Source organism: Antechinus flavipes, chromosome 2 (genome assembly GCF_016432865.1).
Source record: "Antechinus flavipes isolate AdamAnt ecotype Samford, QLD, Australia chromosome 2, AdamAnt_v2, whole genome shotgun sequence".
Classification (NCBI taxonomy): domain Eukaryota; kingdom Metazoa; phylum Chordata; class Mammalia; order Dasyuromorphia; family Dasyuridae; genus Antechinus; species Antechinus flavipes.
The window spans coordinates 366231964-366253078 of NC_067399.1; the positions used below are offsets into that span (position 1 = coordinate 366231964).

At 38.8% G+C, this 21115-nt stretch overlaps 1 protein-coding gene across 2 annotated transcripts in view; it reads left to right on the forward strand.

The window, feature by feature from the left end:
- The window catches only part of PDLIM4 (PDZ and LIM domain 4), a 97213-nt gene extending 76340 nt beyond the window's left edge, over positions 1–20873 (forward strand). Inside the window, exons 4-7 of one of the 2 annotated variants that reach the window (XM_051978226.1) lie at positions 11019–11188; positions 14496–14656; positions 19147–19267; positions 20350–20873. In XM_051978226.1, coding sequence (XP_051834186.1) covers positions 11019–11188; positions 14496–14656; positions 19147–19267; positions 20350–20554 — 657 coding nt within the window. In that variant the 3' untranslated portion in view covers positions 20555–20873. The remainder of the gene's footprint in view (positions 1–11018; positions 11189–14495; positions 14657–19146; positions 19268–20349) is intronic. The other variant, XM_051978227.1, reaches the window with a different exon arrangement.
- The last annotated feature ends 242 nt before the right edge of the window (positions 20874–21115 follow it).

A 21115-nucleotide genomic window follows, 5' to 3' on the forward strand; every position in this document is an offset into this window, starting at 1 on the left:
TGATAGCTTTGATTTTTCTTCTGAAAACTGTCTATTCATATCCTTTAACTATTTATCAATTGTATAATGGATCTTATTTTTATGAATTAATGGCTTAATTCCCTATACATTTGGGAAATGAAGCCTTTATCAGAGAAACTTGTAAAAATTTTCCCTCAATTTTCTCCTTTCCTTCTCATTTTAATTGTTTGTGCAAATTTTTAAATTCATGTGATCAAAATTATCCATTTTACTCAGTAATCCTCTGTCTCAGTAGCTCATTAACTCTTCTCTTATACATAGATCTGGTAGGTAAATTTTTATAGCACTTTTATAGCATTTTTATTTTATGTTTAAAACATTTATCCATTTTGACTTTATTTTAGCATGTGGTGTGAATGTTGATTTGTGCCCAGTTTCTGCCAAACTGCTTTGCAGTTTTCCCAGCAATTTTTGTTACATGATAAGCTCTTGTCCCAAAAGCTTGGATCTTTGGATTTATTAAACATTAGAATACCATGGCCAGTTACTACTATATATTATGCACCTAATCTATTCCATTAACCTAATACTCCATTTTTTATCCAGTACCAGATTATTATGATGAATATCACTTTGTCATAGTTTGAAATCTAATGAAGTTGGACCTCCTTCCCTCACATTTTTTTTTTCATGGATTCTCTTGATATTCTTGAACTTTTACTTTTCAAGATAAATTTTGTTCTTATTTTTCTAGCTCTATAAAATAATTCTTTGAAAGTTTGATTAATGTGGCACTGAATATACTTTGCATTTGAGCACCGTGTGTGTGTGTGTGTGTGTGTGTGTGTGTGTGTGTGTGTATTCACTATATATGTGCTTATTGTCTCTATTTTTAGTACACAAGCTCTTTATGAGTGGAATTGTTTCCATATTTGCAGTTGGAACTTAGAACCCCAATTTACTTAAAACAATGTTTGGCACATAGTAGACACTTAATAAGGGAATTGGAATCCCAGAACGGTGATTTGAGCAAAAGAACAAAGAGGATTTCAAATCCATTAATCTTCTTTCAAAGTTCTCCCTATAGAGGTAGCATTTGGCTCAATCTTGGCATGAGAGGTAGAGCTATACATGAGTGTATATGGATACATATATAGTGAAGTAGCACAAACAGCATCAGGCTTGAATTTGGTTATGACACTTATTAATTGTACACTATAAAGTTAAAGTTTAGAAACTCAGAGTCTTCATCTATAAAGTAGGGATAATAATAGCTTCTCAGATGACCTCATAGATGCATTAGTAGCTTGTAGGTATTGCACAAACTTCAGCTGTTATTCTTTTTTTTTTTAATGAATCAACAGTATTTAATTAGTTACTATGTATTAAATATTATGGATAAATAGTGGGGGAAACAAAGAAATAAAAAATAATAATGAAATAATTACTAATCTTGGAAAACAGCTATTATTTACATGTATGTGTGTGAGAGAGAAAAAGTGAGTGTGTTTATGTCTGTATGAGAAGGAAAGTGTGTGTGTGTGTGAGAAAGAGAAAAAAAGAGAGAGAGAGAAAGACACACAGAGAGAAAGACAAAAAGAGAGAGAGGCAGAGAGAAGGAGAGAGAGGGGGAAGGGAGAGAGAGAGGAGGGAGGGAGGGAGAGAAAGAGAGAGACAGAGACAGAGAGAGAGAGAGACAGACAGACAGATAGACAGAGAGAGAGACAGACAGACAGACAGACAGATAGACAGAGAGAGAGACAGAGAGAGAGAGAGAGAGAGAGAGGACAGAGAGAGACAGAGAGAGAGAGAGAGAGAACTTTTTTTTGGCTACAAAACACATCCCTCTCTCACACACACACAAATATACACAACATTATACATCAAAAAATGACAAAAGTGTTCTCTCTGTTTAACATGAATGTCATGATCTTGAATTCTTCCTCATGAAATCATTGTATGAGCAACTGCCCCATGTGACTTTTAAGTATCAGCAGGGACAGAAAACAGGAATAAAAATACAAACTTGGTCAAATTGAGTCGAGAAAATAGTATTCAGGATACTCTTGGGCTCTCAGCTCCTAACAATCCAAAAGATTGAGCCAAAGCAGACTTCTTCTGAATGATTGGAAACTCAGCAAGGACTATATGTTACCTCTGTGTTGCCTTTGTATTATCCACCTATGTGTTACTTTTGTATCTCCTTTGAGACCTAGCATCCTTCTCTGCCCACAATAAACACTGAATAAATGCTGTATTATAAATATTCCTTGTGTAACACCAGTGTCAACAGCCTCTCCCACAGAGATTATAGACATAGTAACAGTATATTGGCATGTTGCACAAATGATCTCATCCAGCATAGGCCCCAAGATGGCACTGGGGGATGACCATGACAATGATCTCATATTCTTCCACTAATTTCTCAAGTCTAACTAATTTTTAAAGAATTTCCATCCATTATCTTGTTTACCTTCACAATTGTCTAGGAGGGAGAAATTATTCTATGCATTTATACTTGTTCCAAACTCTGCTAAAAGACTGAGCTTCTCAGGGCAGAGACCAACAGTTACTCATCTTTATCTCCAAGTCTCTGCCAAACACATGGTTTTATAAATAGAAGGGAAAGATGAATGTTTGGCTGAATAAATAAATTAATTTCTATATATAGAAAAGAAAACTGAATTCTAGAGAAGGGATATGACCACCCCAAGCTCATACAGTGGGTCAGTGGCAGGGTGAGCATTACCTTTGATTCAATTTATTGCAGAAATTCATTATGGAACCATGGAAAGACCATTAGTTCTATAGTCAGACAATCTAGATTCAGTCTCAGTTCTTATTTCTATTTCCTCATCTGAAAAATTAATGGGCTAAACAAAAATTCATTTCCTACCCAGCTTCACTCTTCTGGACTTTTTCATCATGAACTAGGAACCTCTTAATCCTGCATGTTCACTTAATTGAAATTCACACCTTGTCAGCATCTTCTGCCTTTTACTCTGATTGGAAGATGAAGAGCTCCTCCAAGAATCTCTGTTTAAAGACAGGGCCCCTTATATCCCAAAGAAATACTAAAGAAGAGAAAGGGACCTGTATGTGCCAAAATATTTGTGGCAGCCCTGTTTGTAGTGGCTAGAAACTGGAAATTGAATGGATGCCCATCAACTGGAGAATGGTTGGGTAAATTGTGGTATATGAATGTTATGGAATATTATTGTTCTGTAAGAAATGACCAGCAGGATGAATACAGAGAGGACTGGCGAGACTTACATGAACTGATGCTAAGTGAAATGAGCAGAACCAGGAGATCATTATACACTTCGACAACGATATTGTATGAGGACATATTTTGATGGAAGTGGATTTCTTTGACAAAGAGACCTAACTGAGTTTCAATTGATAAATGACGGACAGAAGCAGCTACACCCAAAGAAAGAACACTGGGAAACGAATGTGAACTATCTGCATTTTTGTTTTTCTTCCCGGGTTATTTTTACCTTCTGAATCCAATTTTCCCTGTGCAACAAGAGAACTGTTCGGTTCTGCAAACATATATTGTATCTAGGATATACTGCAACATATCTAACATATATAGGACTGCTTGTCATCTAGGGGAGTGAGTGGAGGGAGGGAGGGGAAAAATCAGAACAGAAGCGATGCAAGGGATAATGTTGTAAAAAAATTACCCTGGCATGGATTCTGTCAATATAAAGTTACTATAAAATAAAATAAAATCTATATTTAATAAATAAATAAATAAAGACAGGGCCCCCAAGCTGGTCATATCTTCATTTTTCACCTGACTGTGATTCTATGAATTTTTCCATCATCCCCCTACTTCCCTCCCCCTCCACTTTCCTCCCATCTTATAAGCTCCTTGACTGAAAGGATCATTTTCTTTTTTCATAGCACAGTGCCTGGAGCGTAGTGAGAACATAATATATGTTTATCAACAGACTGACTCTGAAGCCCCTACCAGGTCTAGCTTATAATTATCCTATATCAGAAATTTTATTAAGAATCTCCTCCCCTGAACTCATCTATTCATGTTGACTTGGTTTGAATGGCCTTGCCAAGTTGCCATTGAATTATTCTATTTCTCCCTCTGCAAGCAATACTAGTAGCATTTTTCTACCTTTTTTGTCCTCTTCAGCTGATGTCAAATAAGATGCTAATGTCATTCTCTATTGTTAAGGACCATGCCTAAGTGTGAAGAGGTGGGTCAAGTTCTCTACCAAGTCCCACAGCTGTGAATTATAATACCCTTGAAGGAGTTGCAAAGCAGCCTTTACTGACATAGATGTTGCTTGTGAATTGGGGATGAAATAAATTGGAGGCAAGAAGGAAGAGCAGAGAGGTCAGAGAATGCAACTGTCCCTCAGTTTTCTTGTATCATCATCATCTTCTCATGTGAAGGAATCTATTCTGTTGGTCAGAATTAGACCCCCAGCAGCCACTAGTAGGTGGCTCCTGTAACAGCCAGTATTCACTAGCTGGTTGCTCCTGTAAGAAATGGCACTCGAACAAAGAACTGAGAAACACAAGAAATAAAGAAGCAGAAGCACTCTAGAGCTGTTCATCAGTAGGATCCTCCCAGGAGAATTCTTTCAGTAACCTGTGGGGAAGGAAAGGGAGAAAAGACCTGGTAAGACTTTTTCATTTGGGGTATTAAAATGGGCCAACACATCAAAGGGCCAAGCCAGGAGACTTATGAGGGACTTATGAAAAATGTCTAATCTGAAATGGTCAAAGGATATGAACAGACAATTTTCAGAGGATGAAATTGAAACTATTACCACTCATATGAAAGAGTGTTCCAAATCATTATTGATCAGAGAAATGCAAATTAAGACAACTCTGAGATACCACTACACACCTGTCAGATTGGCTAAGATGACAGGAAAAAATAATGATGAATTTTGGAGGGGATGCAGGAAAACTGGGACACTAATGCATTGTTGGTGGAGTTGTGAACGAATCTAACCATTCTGGAGAGCAATCTGGAATTATGCCCAAAAAATTATCAAATTGTGCATACCCTTTGATCCAGCAGTGTTTCTATTCTATTCTATTAAATAAAAATTAAAAAAAAAGAAAGAAAAATGTCTAATCTGACTTCAATCCATATTCTCTGTTTGTCATGACATCTCACAAGATTCAACACCTGCTGTAGTGTCTCACCCTGCAACCACCCAGAAGATTAGGATGGAAAAGACTTTGATAGTGCTATTTGCATTCCCTCAGCATGCAAACTCAGATAACAGCCACTTCACAATATTGGACAAACTTAATTGACTGTGCTGTTGGGGGAGAAATAATAGTGTTCCCATAAAGCAAAAAATGGGGAATTGTTAAGGACCATGCTTAAGTGTGAAAGGGGTGGGTCAGTTCTCCAGAAAACCCCCACAGCTGTGAATCATAACATAGTTGAAGGAGTTGCAAAGCAGCCTTTACTGATGGAGATATTGCTCGTGAATTGGGAATGAAATAATGCCATCTTCCCCTCCACTACAAAAACTCTTCTGTGTCTCCTTTATATAAAACAATATCCTATCCTATTCTACCTCACTCTTCCCCCTTTTCCCAGTGCAAACTTTTTTCCCCACCCCTTAATTTTGTTTTTTTAGATATAACCCCATTATTGTTAACTTAGACCTGGGCCCTCTACCTATATAGACTTCTTCTAACTGCTCTAATAATGATAAAGTTCTAAGTGCTTACAAGTTGTCATCTTCCCATGTAAGAGTGTAAATAGCTTAACCTTACTGAATCCCTTATGCTTTCTTTTTTCCTGTTTACATTTTTATGCTTCTCTTGAATCCTGTATTTGAAAGTCAATTTTTCTTTTCCACTCTGGTTGGAAATTGGGAATATTTAAAAATCCTCCATTTAATAAAATAATCATTTCCCCCCTGAAGGAGTATATTCAGTTTTTCTAGGGAGGGGATTCTTACAATTATTTGCTCCTTTGCTAGGAGCCAAGAACTGAGCCTTTCACATATGTGCTACTAAATCTTTTGATATACTTCTGTGAATTCATGATATTTAAATGGTTCTTTTTAACGGCTTGCAGCATTTTCTCCTTGTCCTGGGAGATCTGGAATTTGGCTATAATAATTCTGAGAGTTTTATTTTGGGGATCTCTTTTAGGAGGTAAGAAATGGATTCTTTTCATTTTTATTTTACCCTCCAACTGGAGGTATTTAGGCAGTTTTCTTTGATAATTTCTTGAAATATGATGTCTTTGTTCTTTTTTTGGTCATGGTTTTCAGTTGGTCCAATAATTCTTAAATTACTTCCTCTCAATCTATTAACCAAAAATATGATGTCTTTGTTCTTTTTTTGGTCATGGTTTTCAGTTGGTCCAATAATTCTTAAATTACTTCCTCTCAATCTATTTCCCAAGTCAATTTTTTTCCCCAATGAGATATTTTCCATTTTCTTTTTTTTTTCTTTAACTTTGTTTTATTGTTTCTTGATGTCTTATGTCTTATGGAGCAATGAGCTTCATCTTATCCAATAAGTAGTATTTTCCTCAGTGAGATTTTGGACTTTCTTTTTCTATTTGACCATTTCTACTTTTTAAGGAGTTCTTCTCTTTGATGAATTTTTATACACCTTTTCCCATTTGGCCTTTTCTGTTTATTTAAAGATTTCTTTTCTTCAATATTTTTGATGCTTCCTTTATCAAACTATTGAGTCTTTTTTCATAATTTCCTAGCTTAACTCTTATTTCTTCTGTTTTTTTTCTTTACATCTCTTACTTGATTTTTAAAAATCCTTTTTGAGCTCTTTTAGGAATTCTTTTGGGACCTGAGACCAATTCATATTTTTCTTTGAGGCGTTGCAGGGAGCTGTTTTTCTTTTTTTTTTTTAATTTTTTTTTCTGTCATCATAGTAATTGTTCTTTTTTTGTGGATGGTCACTTTTCTAGCCTATTTTTTGACTTTTAACTTTATGTCTGTGAGTAACACAAGCACTCTTTTCCATCCTATAACTATGTCCTAATTACCTGCTTCTGCTTATGCTCCTGCTTACCCTGGAACTGAAACCAGAAACTGTATATGGGCAAGGCAACAGAATCCTACTGAGGGTGCCAGCAAAGGTTCTTCTGGAATCTCCTTCTGACAATTTGTCAGACCTCCTCACTCTCTGCCAGTTCAGTTATCCTCAAAGCCTATTCCTGGCTTGCTTAGGATGACCTATACTGGCATGGCCTGTGCTGGACTATAGTTTACTCTCACTCTAGTGAGGCAGATCTTTCCTGCCAAAATTCTAAGTTGTCTTGGGCTGGAAAATCTTTTTTGTTGGTCCTGCTACTTCAGGATTTATTTTGAAGCATTATTTTAACATTCTCTGGAGGGGAATTTGGGAGAGCCTTCATTCTGCCATGTTGGCTCCACCCTTTGACAAAAAATTTTTTTTCATTATTTTCATTATTTCCTCTTAATAAAGGTTGTGATTTTTTCCTTTTTCATTTTTAACTTGTCAATTTGTTACCCTGGACTTTTCTTTTAAATAAGTTAGTTAATATAGGTTTATTTTTGCTTTCACTTTTGTTAACTTCTTTGATTTTTTTTCAGAATTTCTATTTTAGTGTTTAGTCAAGAGTTTTTGATTTGTTGGTTTTCTAGTGTTATTTCATTTCTGCCCAATTGACCTTTCTTTCTTTCTTGTGTACTTGACCACTGACATTCCAGGCAGGAGCTTTATCCCCGTGACATAGGCTTCTGAATATTTCTTTGTCTAGTTGTAGGTTGGAGGAAGGTAAGTATACTTTGTTTTTTCTTTGCATTTCTTGAACATTATTCCATCAGATGTTCTTGTAGATCTTGAATGGATTGGGTATGAGAAAGTCAGACTCCTCTACAATCTTTAATGCTGCCATCTTAACCAGAAGTTAATTGAAATATTTCAGGAAACAGAGAAAAGAAGAATGTGGATACCCAAACATGCAGGGTAAATGGAGAGACAGAAAGAGATTCCTTCCTCACAAGGGAGATGTATCAGATATCTATCATTATCATCTGCTTTGCATATTAGTCACAGTGTCCTGGGTGAGACTCAGGTCTTAGCTTGATAGCTCATGCTCTTGCTCCGTATCTTCAAATAATCACATTCCAGAGGGACAGAGAGGCCCTGGGAGATGTTCTGTGGGTGCCAGCACTGGGGCATCTTCTGTCCACAGGGGCTCTGCTAGACAAAGAAAGCTTTCTTCCTGGATGGCAGAAGCCTGGTGTGGCCTGTAATGTTGTTTTTAAGTAATCCCTTCAAACAAATGCAGATCCAGATCACAGGAAGGCTTTAGGCACACTTGGTGTGTGGTGAACCAGCTGTGGACAATTGGAAAACTCTGGTATTTGTTGGTCTTTGCCATCCTAACTTCTCCATTGGATACTGCAGTAACTTGGATCATCTCCTAAGAGAATTCTATGAGTTTGGGGGGTAGGAGGTGGAGTAGCACCTTTGAGTGTGTCTGTGGGTGAATGTGTGCACATGCATTTGTGGGTGGGTGTGCCTGTATGTGTGCTTGTGTGTGTGTATATACGCGCTTTCTTCGTGGGCATTTTCTCCAATCTTTTACCCTCTTGAGTTCTATAGGCTACTCTTCTCCCACCTTCCCTGTGTGCCCTCAGTACTCACATGCACCCTCCACTCTTCCCAGACACCCATTTTCCTCATAACCAACCCACTGAGGCATTGGTGCTCTACAGTTTCTGGGTGGGTGGGGATGGAGGATAGCCGCAAAACTGGCTGTTATCATGAAGGGCCAAACAGGTGGCTGTCATGCCCAGGCTGGCTTTGTTTTCTCAGCTGCTGCAGCAGAATTATCTGTAACCCTCCCAGTAATTGTAATCCTGCTCCCAACCCCCTAGCTCAAACCTTTGCTGGTTTACAGTCCTAGGGGTGCCCCACAGCCAGGAAACAGGGATTTGGTGACTCAGAGTTTTGGAAGGTGGGGAGGAAGCCCTCATCCCTTCCTGAAATTGCAGAGGCTGAGAGAACCTCAGTACAGTGCCATCTTAACCAGAAGTTAATTGAAATATTTCAGGAAGCAGAGAGATCAGAAGAAAGACAATCAGGGTACATAGAGAGGGAGAGAGATTCCTTGACCACAAGGGAAATGCACCCCTCAAGCATAGAGGAATCTCATCCTCTAGCCTCTTGTCCCTTCTAAAGGCTTAAACAATCTCAGGATTGGAAGAGACCTGGCTGATCTAAAAACCTTCATTTTATGTAGAAAATAAGGCCTAGAGAAAAGGACTAATCCAATGTGATTCAGAACTCCAATCCTGACCCAGCTCCCTTATAGGGAAGTACTCTTCAAAAGAACCTAGCAAATGGAGATTGGGAGGTGGGACTAAAACTGCTCACAAATTACATCTATATTAATTAGAAGCTTAGGCTCACTTAGGAGTTGGAGCTGAGAATCTAGAGGATTATAGGGTTAATTCAAGGCAACCAGATGGTTCAGTGAATAAATTGATCCTTGGGCCTGGAGTCAGCAAGTCCTGAGTTTTGCCTCAGATGCATACTAGTTCTGTGTGACTTTAGCCAAGTCTCTTAACCTATTGGCCTTAATTCACTGGAGAAGAAAATGGCAAACCACTCCAGTATCTTTACTGGACAGAATGATTTATGAAGTTATGAAGAGTTGAACATGATTAAACAAGGATTCGTTCAATTTCTTTGGTGCTAATTCCTGTACAAAACCTAGGAGTTTTTATTCTGCCATCTTCCAATTTGCTGCATATTTGGATGCCCTTATTTTAGGTTTTATAAACCAAGAGAACTCTCAAGGAGTAAGGAGAGGGCCCTCAGTTGTTCTGGGGCCATTTTCAATAGATAAGTCTTTAGGAAGAGTGAACTCTAGTCCTTTGGATGAGTCACATAGCTAGTAGACCGATAAGACCCTTTCCCTTCCTTAGCTTCAATTTCCTCTTTAAAATAGGAATAATGATTCCCAAGTCATGCATCTCATTCTTTCTAGCAGGACACACACACACACGCATGAATGCATGCACACAAACATGAACATAGATTAAAGTACATAAAATCTTGTTTTTGCCTAGAAGTGTTCTAGAAATGATAATTAAATCAGAACTATCACTGCAGCTGAAAAGGGCATTTTGTTTTCCAGTGGCTCTATTCACAATCCCTGTGGCTCATACACTAAGACATCCTTCCTTGGCTTCCACTCCCCTATGTACATTGTGTCCCTCTATTAAAATGTGAGCCCTCTGGAGGCAGAGCTTCTTTTAATTTTGTATTTATTATTCCAAGCACAGAGTAAGTGCTTGCATCTTATTATATTACCAATATATGCCCGGTGTGTAGGAGCTAGCCCTAACAATTATAGCCAATTGTTAAATTTTCAGTGTGAGCTTTTACACCTCTGAAATTAGCAGGGCTTGATTTATTGTTTTGTTGATTGTAAAAAACAGATTAAATTTAAAAGTGGACTCTGATTAATGTTTTCCCCTGCCTAAAGCAATTTGTAAAACACTTATGCCCATGTAGCAAGAAAAATATAACATACCTTTGTACACAATTTGGGGACAAATGTTATCACATCTTAGACTTTTTAAAGGGCCTACTTACAGTAATTTTACTCATCAGTGTTAAGTGAACAAGTGTACGAATGAGGAATAAATGGTTTAAGTCATGAAAATACCTAACATTGCCTCTACATTAGCCTAATTAGAGTCATTGAATTCTTTCATGAAGCACCTTTAGCCCCAGAAACATATTCTGATATCATTGTTATCCCCAGCAGAATGTAAGTTCTTTGAGTTCAGGGACTGTTTTACATTTTTGCATTTTTCATATAGCAAATGCTTAATAATCATTTGTCAAAATGAATCAGATTGAATTGAAAAGGAAAGGGATTTAGAAAACAGCAGCAAAGTAATGCTGCCAAAGGTAGCAGTCTATTTTACATGGGGAGGTGGGGTGGGGGAGAAGGATTGGAATAAATGTGTCCTTTACTATTGTCTCAGTTTACCCTCCCTCTCCTGAGCTGCCTCAGTGTCAAAACATTTCCTTTCTTCTAGGATAATGGATTCACTCATAGTAGAAGGTCTTCAGCTTCAGGAGGGAGCCTGGCTGACAGCAAGACTAACCTGGGCCTTCAGTATGGGACCCCATCCCGCCTCTATTCCCACAACAATGAAGCCAGTTTGCAGGCACAGATGAGCAACCTCCATGTGTCTCCACCCCACAGGTAAGTGGAACAGCTGACCTTCACTGTACTTTTAACACTTCCCTAAAAGTGCCTCTCCCATCATGCCATAATGCCTTGGAGTCCACCATGAATACTTCTATCTTTTGGGTCCCTAATGCTCTCCAAGGTAAGCTTACCTTTCTCAGGAAATATAGCCCTAGCTCCAGCTCTTTCCTACCCTATCACCAAACCCAAACTGGGCCTGCAGTTTTTCACTGCTCTCATTTCTCTTTCAAAACTCTACAGTTCTAGCCCTATTTTTGTGTCTTCCTGGGGTTTCCATTACCAATTTTACCTACCCTGACTTTTATTGACTCTACCTTTTAAGTTATAGAGCTTTAGTCTAAAATAAATCCTTTTGGTCAAGCAGAAGAAAGGTCATCTTCCTGAGAATGGGCAGCTCCAGAAACTTTCTCCTCTGAGAAGTCTGTTTCTCAGATACTGTGCAGAAATTGCTTCCCCCAATCCCAGTCAGGCAGGAATTGAGAAGCATATTTGGACTAGAAGAAATCGATGCTAAGCATCCAGTTAAACAACAACAATAAATTAGTGGGGCATAGCTAGGAATGGACACATCTTTACTGGTTCCTTGAGAGTCCATCAGTGAGTATCTGTATTAGACATGGGATTTGAATTCAGAACTTCCTGGCTCTACATGCCATCTACTACAACATGCTGCCTATAAATATCCATACATACCAATAAAATATACATTCTAGGACAAGCCCAGGGAGCTTGAAACCTCCAGTGGAGCAGAAAGGCAAAAACTTGCTTCATTTTTATTTTCAGACAGAAAGAAACAGGTGCTAAATGTTCAATAAATCATCTAGCAGACTTAGCCATCAAAGACAAATGTTTTCCAGAATTCCATGTTCTTTGGCCCCTCTGGAGACATATCTAGACTTGATTTTTAACTGTTCTCAGTGTTCATTTTTTTCTGCTCCAGGATTCCAGCTGTCCTATGAGATCTAGGATAGAGGGCTGCCTTTAAGGCTTGGGCTGGTATGAGACACATTCTTTTATTTATTAAAAAAATTATACTGATATCTTTTATTTTTACATCATTTTAATTTCCAAATAATTCCCTCCCTATTTCTCTACCCAAAGAGCCACTCCTATAACATAAATAAAAAGGGTGGGGGGAAATGATTCAGTAAAAAAAAAAAATTCAACATATAAAACAAGTAGGACAGTATTTGCAATATTCTATATTCATCATCCTCCCACTTTTGTGAAGAAGGGAGGGAGAAAGAAATGTCAATTTAATCTAAACACTAATTTAGCCATAGAAAAACAGGATAGGTGGGGCTTTTTGGATCTCTCTTCAATTCCTGACTGAAGGTTAGCTACAAAAGTAATCTCCTTCCAAGTTCCTCTGGGCATGGGGGAAGCAGATCTCTCTTTGGACAAGGGACATCAAGGCTAATCCCAAGCAATTGGTCCAACTTTGGTGGTGATACTAGAAGCATAGTTCCAGTCATTTACTTTTTTCTGCCACAGGTACATGGGACAGATTGCACTGCCAGAGTTTCTAGGGGCTTTAAAGGTACCAGGGTCATGTGTGGTGTTTGGAGTCTGTATTTTTACCAGGTACATGAGGTTGTGACCCTAAACTGTGCTAGGCACTCACCCCTTGTATTCCAGATTAAGACAGTGTTTCCTCACCATTCATCAGTACTAATTCTCATTAACTTTTTTTTTGTTCCAAACTTTCATTATCAAAAACCTTAAAAAGCTATAATTCTAATATTTTAAAAATTCCTCACTTCTTCCCAGTATCCTTGACCTCAGTTTCCTCATCTGTAAAATTAAATAGATGAGTTACCTCTGAGATCATTTAGAGACTTTGAGGTCTGTTCCAGCTCTATGATTCAATAAAGTCTCCTTCTCTGCAGCATCAGGTCATAATGTTGAATCTCTGTTGAATCTGTAAAAAATTTAGATAATTTTGCAATTATAGCTTTTACAGTAAACTGTAGTAACTGCAGTTACAACTTGCAGTTATAGAATCATAGATTGAGGATTAAAAGAGGCCTTTGAGATTCTCTAGTCCAGAGGTATCAGATTTAAGGTCTTCAAAACTTCCCTGACTTTACTAAAATAAAATGCAACTGAAAACTGTTTAACAAAATAAATAAATATAAAACATAGAAAATCTAAATTTGTGGTTTTCTAAATCAATATGTGGCTGTTCCATTACTGTAAGAGATTGACACTATTACATTAGTCCACCCCTCCTCATTTTACAGTTGAAGAAACTGAAGGCTAGGGGTGAATTAATTTGATCAAGGTCACAAAGTAGTGATTATAGGATCACAAGTTAGAAAGGGGCTTAGAGGCCATGTAGTCTAAAAGGAGTGCTTTGCCTAAAGTTACAATGGGAGATCACACACACATCATTTGACTCTCAAACAAGCATACTTTCTACGGTACCATACTGCCTCAGTCATTGTGTAAGCTTGAAAACACTGCACTAAATCATTCTGCTTTACCTTGGCTTCTCCCCCAGGTTGCCCAAGGGATTTTGTGGAACTCATAAAGATCCTGGCTCTCCACGCCTTAAACTATGGGGAGCTCTTGGCCATGATTTCATGTAGGATTTGAACAGGATGGGAGAGACCACAGTTGTTGACTGTATTGTCTTAGGAAGAGCCCTGAGCTCTACCGAGTCCCTCATGAGGGAGAAAAGGGCCAGAAGTGCACTTTGGGAGGCCTCTCTTAAATCCTACATAAGTGGAACACTCCCATTTCAGTATCAAGATGCAGTGGAAAGAATGTTGACTTTGGAGGCAGAGAACCTGAGCTCAGATCTCAAGGTTTTGACACTTTTAATCAGATTAGGTTTGGGGAAGTCATTAAACCACTCCGGACCATAGTATCTTTGTCTTTAAAATAAAGGGGTAGGATTCTAAAACCCCTTCATTCCTTTCTAGTTCTGAATCTATGATCTTTCTTATATATCTTTTCTATTATTTTCTTTCTCCTGATCTCTAAACAACTTGCATTCTTCTAGTCAAGAAAGCATAGGGAAGGTTTTCCTTTCTTCTAGAGATACAAGGAAGCATTACTAGGACTTAGAGGGGAAGCAGAGTCTCTCTAAAGAGAAATCAGAAGGGGTCATTCTGCTTCTCACACCACCACCTCCTCCCCACTCCACTAACAGACCCAAACCAGGCTGAGCTCTGATATAAGCACAAAAGGAGGTGGGTCTCTCTCGTCTGAGCCATCTTGCTTGACTGCTCTGTTGCAAGCAGCATCTGGAAGGTTCCCACATGGGACCTGTGCTTTCTCTCTCTTCCACACCCAGCAGTGCTGACTCTACAAGATCTCTTCCAAGGAGCAGGAATGGCATTGACGTGGAATCTGATGTGTACAAAATGCTCCAGGAATATGGGGAACCTGCCTCAGAACCCAAGCAGTCTGGTTCCTTCAGATACCTACAGGGAATGCTAGAAGCTGGAGAGAATGGTAAGAAGTCTTCATGTACTCAAGATTCTCCACTTGGACCTCCATTCTTGCTCTGTGTCTCCCCCTTCCTTCCTTTCCCTCCATTCAGCCTTATGCTTGCCTAGGATAAAGTATTCAAAGCCCAGCTCTGCTCCTTGCTGACTGGCTATGTTACTTAACCTCTCTGAGTTCAATGTCCTCATTAGAAGGATGGATTCAATGAATTCTAAGTAACCCTGATCACCCATTAGCAGTAAGTTAGCAGTAAGTTGGGGACTGGAGGGCGGGGGGGGCTCAAAATACAGCTTTCAAAAAATAAGCTTCCCTGTACACAGTTAATACTTGTGGATCACTCATCTCTGAGTTCGAAGTGCCACAATCCGATGTGATCAACATTGGACTGAGAGCCAGGAATCTTGAGTTTTCCTCTGAGCTCATTTCCTAACTCTGAGGCCCAGAGAGATTTAAGTAACCTGTCTGAAACGACACACTATCATTCTTTCTCTCTCTCTCTTTCTTTTTTTTGAAGCTTCAGTTTTTTCCTCAATTATGAACTTAACAATCACCAGCAAACACAAGTATTTAATAATCAAAGTCATTTTTTAAAAAGAAGAATTGTATACGAAATTGATAGCACAGTATCATTACCTAAAAATGGTTCTGTGACCATTGATAAGAGTTTAGGAAAAACTTAAGGGTGCTAAGCATTTTAAGAGAGAGATTATGGGTGTTTGGGGTATCGTTTTGAATTTCTCAAGGGGTTTCTGATCCAGACATTCTTCTTTTACGACTGAGGCACAGCCTTTGGCCTTGACCTCTGAGAGCTCACACTGGGGGATGGAGTAGGAGATAAGACTAATATCTTGGATTAATTAACAGTTGTCCATCAGTGCAGACTTTAGGACTAGACAGTGCAGACACCAGGACTTGACTGGAGTGATTGGTTTGTCAGAGAGAACCAAACCTCTGACTTCTTCTGTCTGGGGGTGGTCAATATCTCTGGGGCTGAGATGAGACCCCTCTGGGATTTTCATCAAAAGATATGTTAATCCCTATTCTCTGCCTCTATTTCTCTGTGACTGTTTTCTTTCTGTCTTTATTTCTCTCTGTGTGTATTTTTCTATCTTGGTCTCTTTCTATCTCTCTCTGTCTTTATGTCTTTCTCTATATCTTCTCTGTGTCTTCTTTCTGTCTCTGTCTCAGTCTCTTTCAGTTTCTCTCTGTTTCTCTCCTCTCTAACTCTGTCTCTCTCACTTTCTCCCTGCCTCTGTCTCTGTCTTCTGTCTTCTCTCTGTCTTTCTGTATGTCAGTCTGTCTCTGTGTATCTCATGTCTGTCTCTGTTCTCTCTTTGTATATTTACTCTGTTTTCGTTCTGCCTGTCTATCTCTCTCACTTTCTCTGTCTCAATCTGTGTGTGTGTGTGTCTCATGTCTGTCTCTGTTCTCTCTTTGTATATTTACCCCATTTTCGCTCTGCCTGTTGATCTCTCTCACTTTCTCTGTCTCAATCTCTCTGTGTGTGTCTTTCTTTGTCTCTGCCTTCTTTCTATTTATGTCTCTGTCTCTCTCTGTCTGTCTCTCTCTTTCTCTCTCTGTCTCTCCTCCTCCTCCTTTCTTCTCTCTTCTTATCTCTGTCTCTTTCTGTCTGTCTCTGACTTTATTTCTCTATCTCTCTCTGTGGTATCTCTGTTTCTCTCATCTTTATTTTCTGAATCTTTTTTGCTGACTAGAAACCTGCCCAAGTTTCACTCATCCTTTAAAAAAAATTTGCTTCCACTTCCTCTCCTCTTGTTATCTTTAAATACACAAAAATCTGGATTCTGACTTCATTATTCAACTGAAACTGTTTTCCCCCACAATTAACAGTAATTTCTATGTTTGTCTATCTCTCAACAATCAGAAGTTAGTGAATTGCCTATGGTCACACAGCTAGCTGGATTTGAACTGAGATCTCCTGACTCCAGTGCTGATGCTCTATCCACTGTTACCACCTAATTACTTCTCAGAAATCTCATAATTGACAAATCTGCTGTCTTCTTTTCAATCCTCATCCTTAGTTTCTCTATAAAGCACTTAACATTATTAACTATCTTCTCCTGGATGCACTCTTCTCTCTGAGTTCTAAGAGTCTGCTTTCTCTTGATGCTCTTTCTGCCTGATTTACTTCTCCTTTTCAGTCTTTTTTTCTCTGAATAACAATGAGTGCCTCCCATGGCTCTGTTCTGGATTCTGTTTTTTCTATATGTTCTCTCACTTAGTGATCTCATCAGCTCCCATGGATTCAAATTTTCTTAATACAGATGATTTTCAGATCTATTTATCCAGCCTTATCTCTAAATCCACTCTTGAATCAGAAACTGTATATCCCATAGGGAAAATCAGAAATCTTTCTGTACAGGACATGCTAAGCAGCTGAGCTGAGAGCTAATTCCTTAACTCTTGTGATTTAAAGAGCCTATGCTAATTATGGGATGACCCTTCCTTACCCTAACCTGGTGTTTGCCCTAGTAAATTCTGCCAACACAATCCCAAGAACTGAATATTTATCTTATTTATGCCAGGATTTTGAGATTATTGCTTTTGTGGCTCTGTACTTTTGCCAGAAAGAGGAAAGGAATGAAACCTCTAGAATCCACTTCTGACTTTTACTGAGAATAAAAGCTATCTCACTCTTATATGTCATATCTGAAAACTTTCTTTCCTTTTTTCCTGTGTTCAGCAGAATCTGTTACCAGGTATGGTCTTTGAGACCCTGTGGTCTGTGCCAAAGATGATAGGGTCCCACAGCTAACTCCAGTGTTGAGTTGGCAGGAAGCAGAGCATCTGAGGGTGAATCATACTTCTAGATTCTCTGGAAATAGCCAAAGGTCATCCAGGTAGTCTTTGTCTTCCCACATGCTCAGCTTGAGTAATTGGCCGAAATCAGCCAAAATAGTCAGTTTAGTATCATTGCCTCCCAACACTTTTAGTTTGTGGTAATAGGATTTTGAACTGGTTAATTTTTTGTTTAGTTTAGTTTTGTTTTTTAGTTTTCTTAACCCATAAAAAGATGAACCTGAGAATCTATCTTTACCTACAGAAGTAAGGGATAGGGATAAAGATGCACATAACTACTTCCTTAGAGGCCCCTCTACTCTAGGGTATAGTTTAGAATTATCCCATTTCTGGGTCTCAGCTTAGAATGGGTAGACATAATCACAAATAATTATCAGATAATAGCTATTAGAAAGGAACAGGAGAAAGAAACAATGGGAAAAACAATTCTGGTTCAGAGGATTCAAATCTTCCTCTAATGCTTATGATATGAGTGACTGGGAAGTTCCCTGACTTCTTAGGACTTCAGTTTCCTCATCTATAAAATTAGGCTATTAGACTAGATGATTTCCAAGGTCCATTCCCACTCCAAAACTATAATCTTATAAATATATTTTTGCCCACAAGTGAGAATAAAACCTTTTTGTGTATGGCAATATGTTCAAGGCAACTCTGAGGAGTGTCTGTGCACACATGTTTGTGAATGTATGTCCACATACAGTGTCTGTTATATGTGTGTGCTGACCTCCCACCAGAATACAGATTTATGACTTAGATGGAGAGGGGGTATTATTTTCTGTAATTTTTTTTAAAACATAAGAATAACAAGCATTTATTAAGCACTTCCTGTGTACTAGACACTAAGTAGGTGCTGGAGATAAAAAAAGATGAGAGTGAGATAGCCAATATGGCTCTCAAGGAGGTTACCGACTTGTAGGGGGCACATGAGTTCACAAGGAAGTGAGATGGGAATACACACAAAAGAACTACAAAGTGATTTCAGACTGGGTGAATCATCAGCCCTGTCATTATAGCATTGTTTGGCTAGTTGGTTACTATTCTTCATTCTCAAAGAAGACCAAAATGACATCACTTTGTTAGAGTCTAATTAGTGTGTCCAATGTGAACTCAGGTCAGACACCAGTAGTTCCTGAAACATTTGGGCTGGATTATTGACTTCCTACCATTGGGGAATCTATCGGTTATCTCACAGACATGGGATGGAGAGCTGGAAAGATCGGAGGATTGAGAAGAATTAGGGCAAAATGAGATTCCAGGGGTATAGCTCTGCCCTCATTTACATAATGAGTGAAGTAAATAAAACCTGAATACAGGCATGGTTATATCTCTGGGATCAGGAGCTAAGCCAAGAATCCCAAAGCCCTGTTTCTCTGAGGCACAAGCTCACCATAAAGAAGTTGGAATTTGGTTTTCAAAAAGAAGCTTGTGCCTTTTCAGAATCCAGGCTCATGGTATGTCTGCCCCAATCTATCTGAGCCTATGGCACACACTGGTCCCCAAGTGACAGAAAGATATCTTTCCTGAGTTCTCATCTGTGGTACAAGTGACTGCATGTAATGTGTTGTTTCTCTCTCTCTTCTGGGCTTCGGTCCCACTGTCCACCTAGCCTAAACTTGGGTCAGGACAGAGTTCAAGCCTGGTCCATGTTCAACATATATCCCTTCTTCACTTGGCAGGTGAGAAACTAGATCGAGCAGGTGGCCCCAGAAACCTTAAGTCTCCTGTCTCCAAGCTGGGTGGTCCCATGGGCAGCCTGCAGTTGCTTCCTGAGTGTACCAGATGTGGGAATGGCATCGTGTGAGTATAGACATATCGCCTTCTTCCTCCCTCTTCCTCTGTGTCAGTTCCAGGGTTGGAGGAGGTAATGCATGCCAGGTTCCCTCACAATGATGAGAAAGATTTTTGTTTCCTATGAAAGACATATATGATTCTTTAATTCCAGGAACTTTCATGAAAGGACTCAGACCATAGCTAGCTTGTGACCATTAGGCAGAGGAGCAGGCTTTACAATGCTGGTGCCAAAACCATTGAGGCAGATTCTGGGGACCCAAATGTGAGCTACATTAGCCCCATTTGTTATGCTGAGTTCTTCCTTTGCTGGAAATTTAGGGGTAGGACATATGATATTTTCATGTCACCTTCATCCTTTCTCTCGTCCCTATCCAACAAACCACTCTTATAACAAAGAATCTTTTATTTTTTAATTTTAATAATATTTTATTTTTCCAAATGCATGCAAAGATGGTTTTCAATGTTCACTTTTGCAAAATTTTGTGTTCCACATATTTCTTCTTCTCTCTCCCTTTTCTCTCTCTCCAAGATAATAAGCAGTCTGATATAGGTTAAACGTGTGCAATTCTTCTAAACATACTGCACAGAAAAATCAAATCAAAAGGGAAAAAACATAAGAGAAAAACAAACAAGCAACACCACCAAAAAAAGGTGAAAATACTATGCTTTGCTCCACATTCAGTCTCCACAGTTCTCTCTCTGGATGCAGATAACACTTTTCATCATAAGTTCTATTGGAATTGCCAACAAATAATTTTTTTAAAAAGGATTTAGCAAAGCTAGCCATCATGTCAGTCAAATCTGATAATTTATGCAGTGTTCCAGACTCATAATTCTCTTATCTCTATAAAGAAAGGAAGTTGGTACATTTTCCCATCTCTTTTCAGAAGCAACAAGTTTGATTATTATAATCTTACAGCATTTTTGGCTTCGGTTATCATTCTTTTCATTTTCATAGTTGAAATCTTAATGTATGTTTAATAAAGATTAAAAAATAGGGGCCAACAGGTGAAAGCTAGTGCTGGATGATCATCTTTCTATAAACCATCTTTCATGATTTCTCCTCTTGCTTTTCCCTCTTTCCCCAGGGGTACAATTGTGAAGGCACGGGACAAACTTTACCACCCTGAGTGCTTCATGTGCAGCGACTGTGGCCTCAACCTCAAGCAGAGAGGGTACTTCTTTATTGAGGAACGTCTGTATTGTGAGACCCATGCCAAGGCACGGGTGAAGCCTCCAGAGGGCTATGACGTTGTAGCTGTCTACCCCAATGCCAAAGTCGAACTTGTCTGAGAGCAGCTCAGCCATACCCAGACATTTGACAGGGTGGGCTGTCCTAACCATGTACACACACACACACACACACATCACATTCTTTGTAACACGGCTCAAACTTTGTAGGTGACACTTTCACAGTAAAATACCTTTACCCTCAGGAGAAGAAAGGTATCAAGTTTGCCCCATGGAAGAGCTGTTTCCTTCTCCTTGCGCTGCTCCCTGTCCATATTGTAATTTCTGCTTTTGTTAACATTTCTGCCCTGGCCTCAACCAAACTTTCTGTAAATATAGGAAGCCTTTTCTACTTTGTCACCAATAAAACCAGCATTCTGTATTTTGAGTTCCTTTTCATGGCATAGTAATATATTCAAGAGATCAGAGTGGGGAACTACTTGAATCAGCTTAAATTAGTGGCACTGAATTTTAAAATACGATTTTATTTTTATTTTATTCTTATTTTTGTCATATATCACCTTTTACCAAATATCTTCTTCCCCCTCTCCACTGCTATCATCCCTTGTAAAGTCAACCAACACAAAAGCTAAGTATGATCATATTTGCACCCTTGAAAAGAAA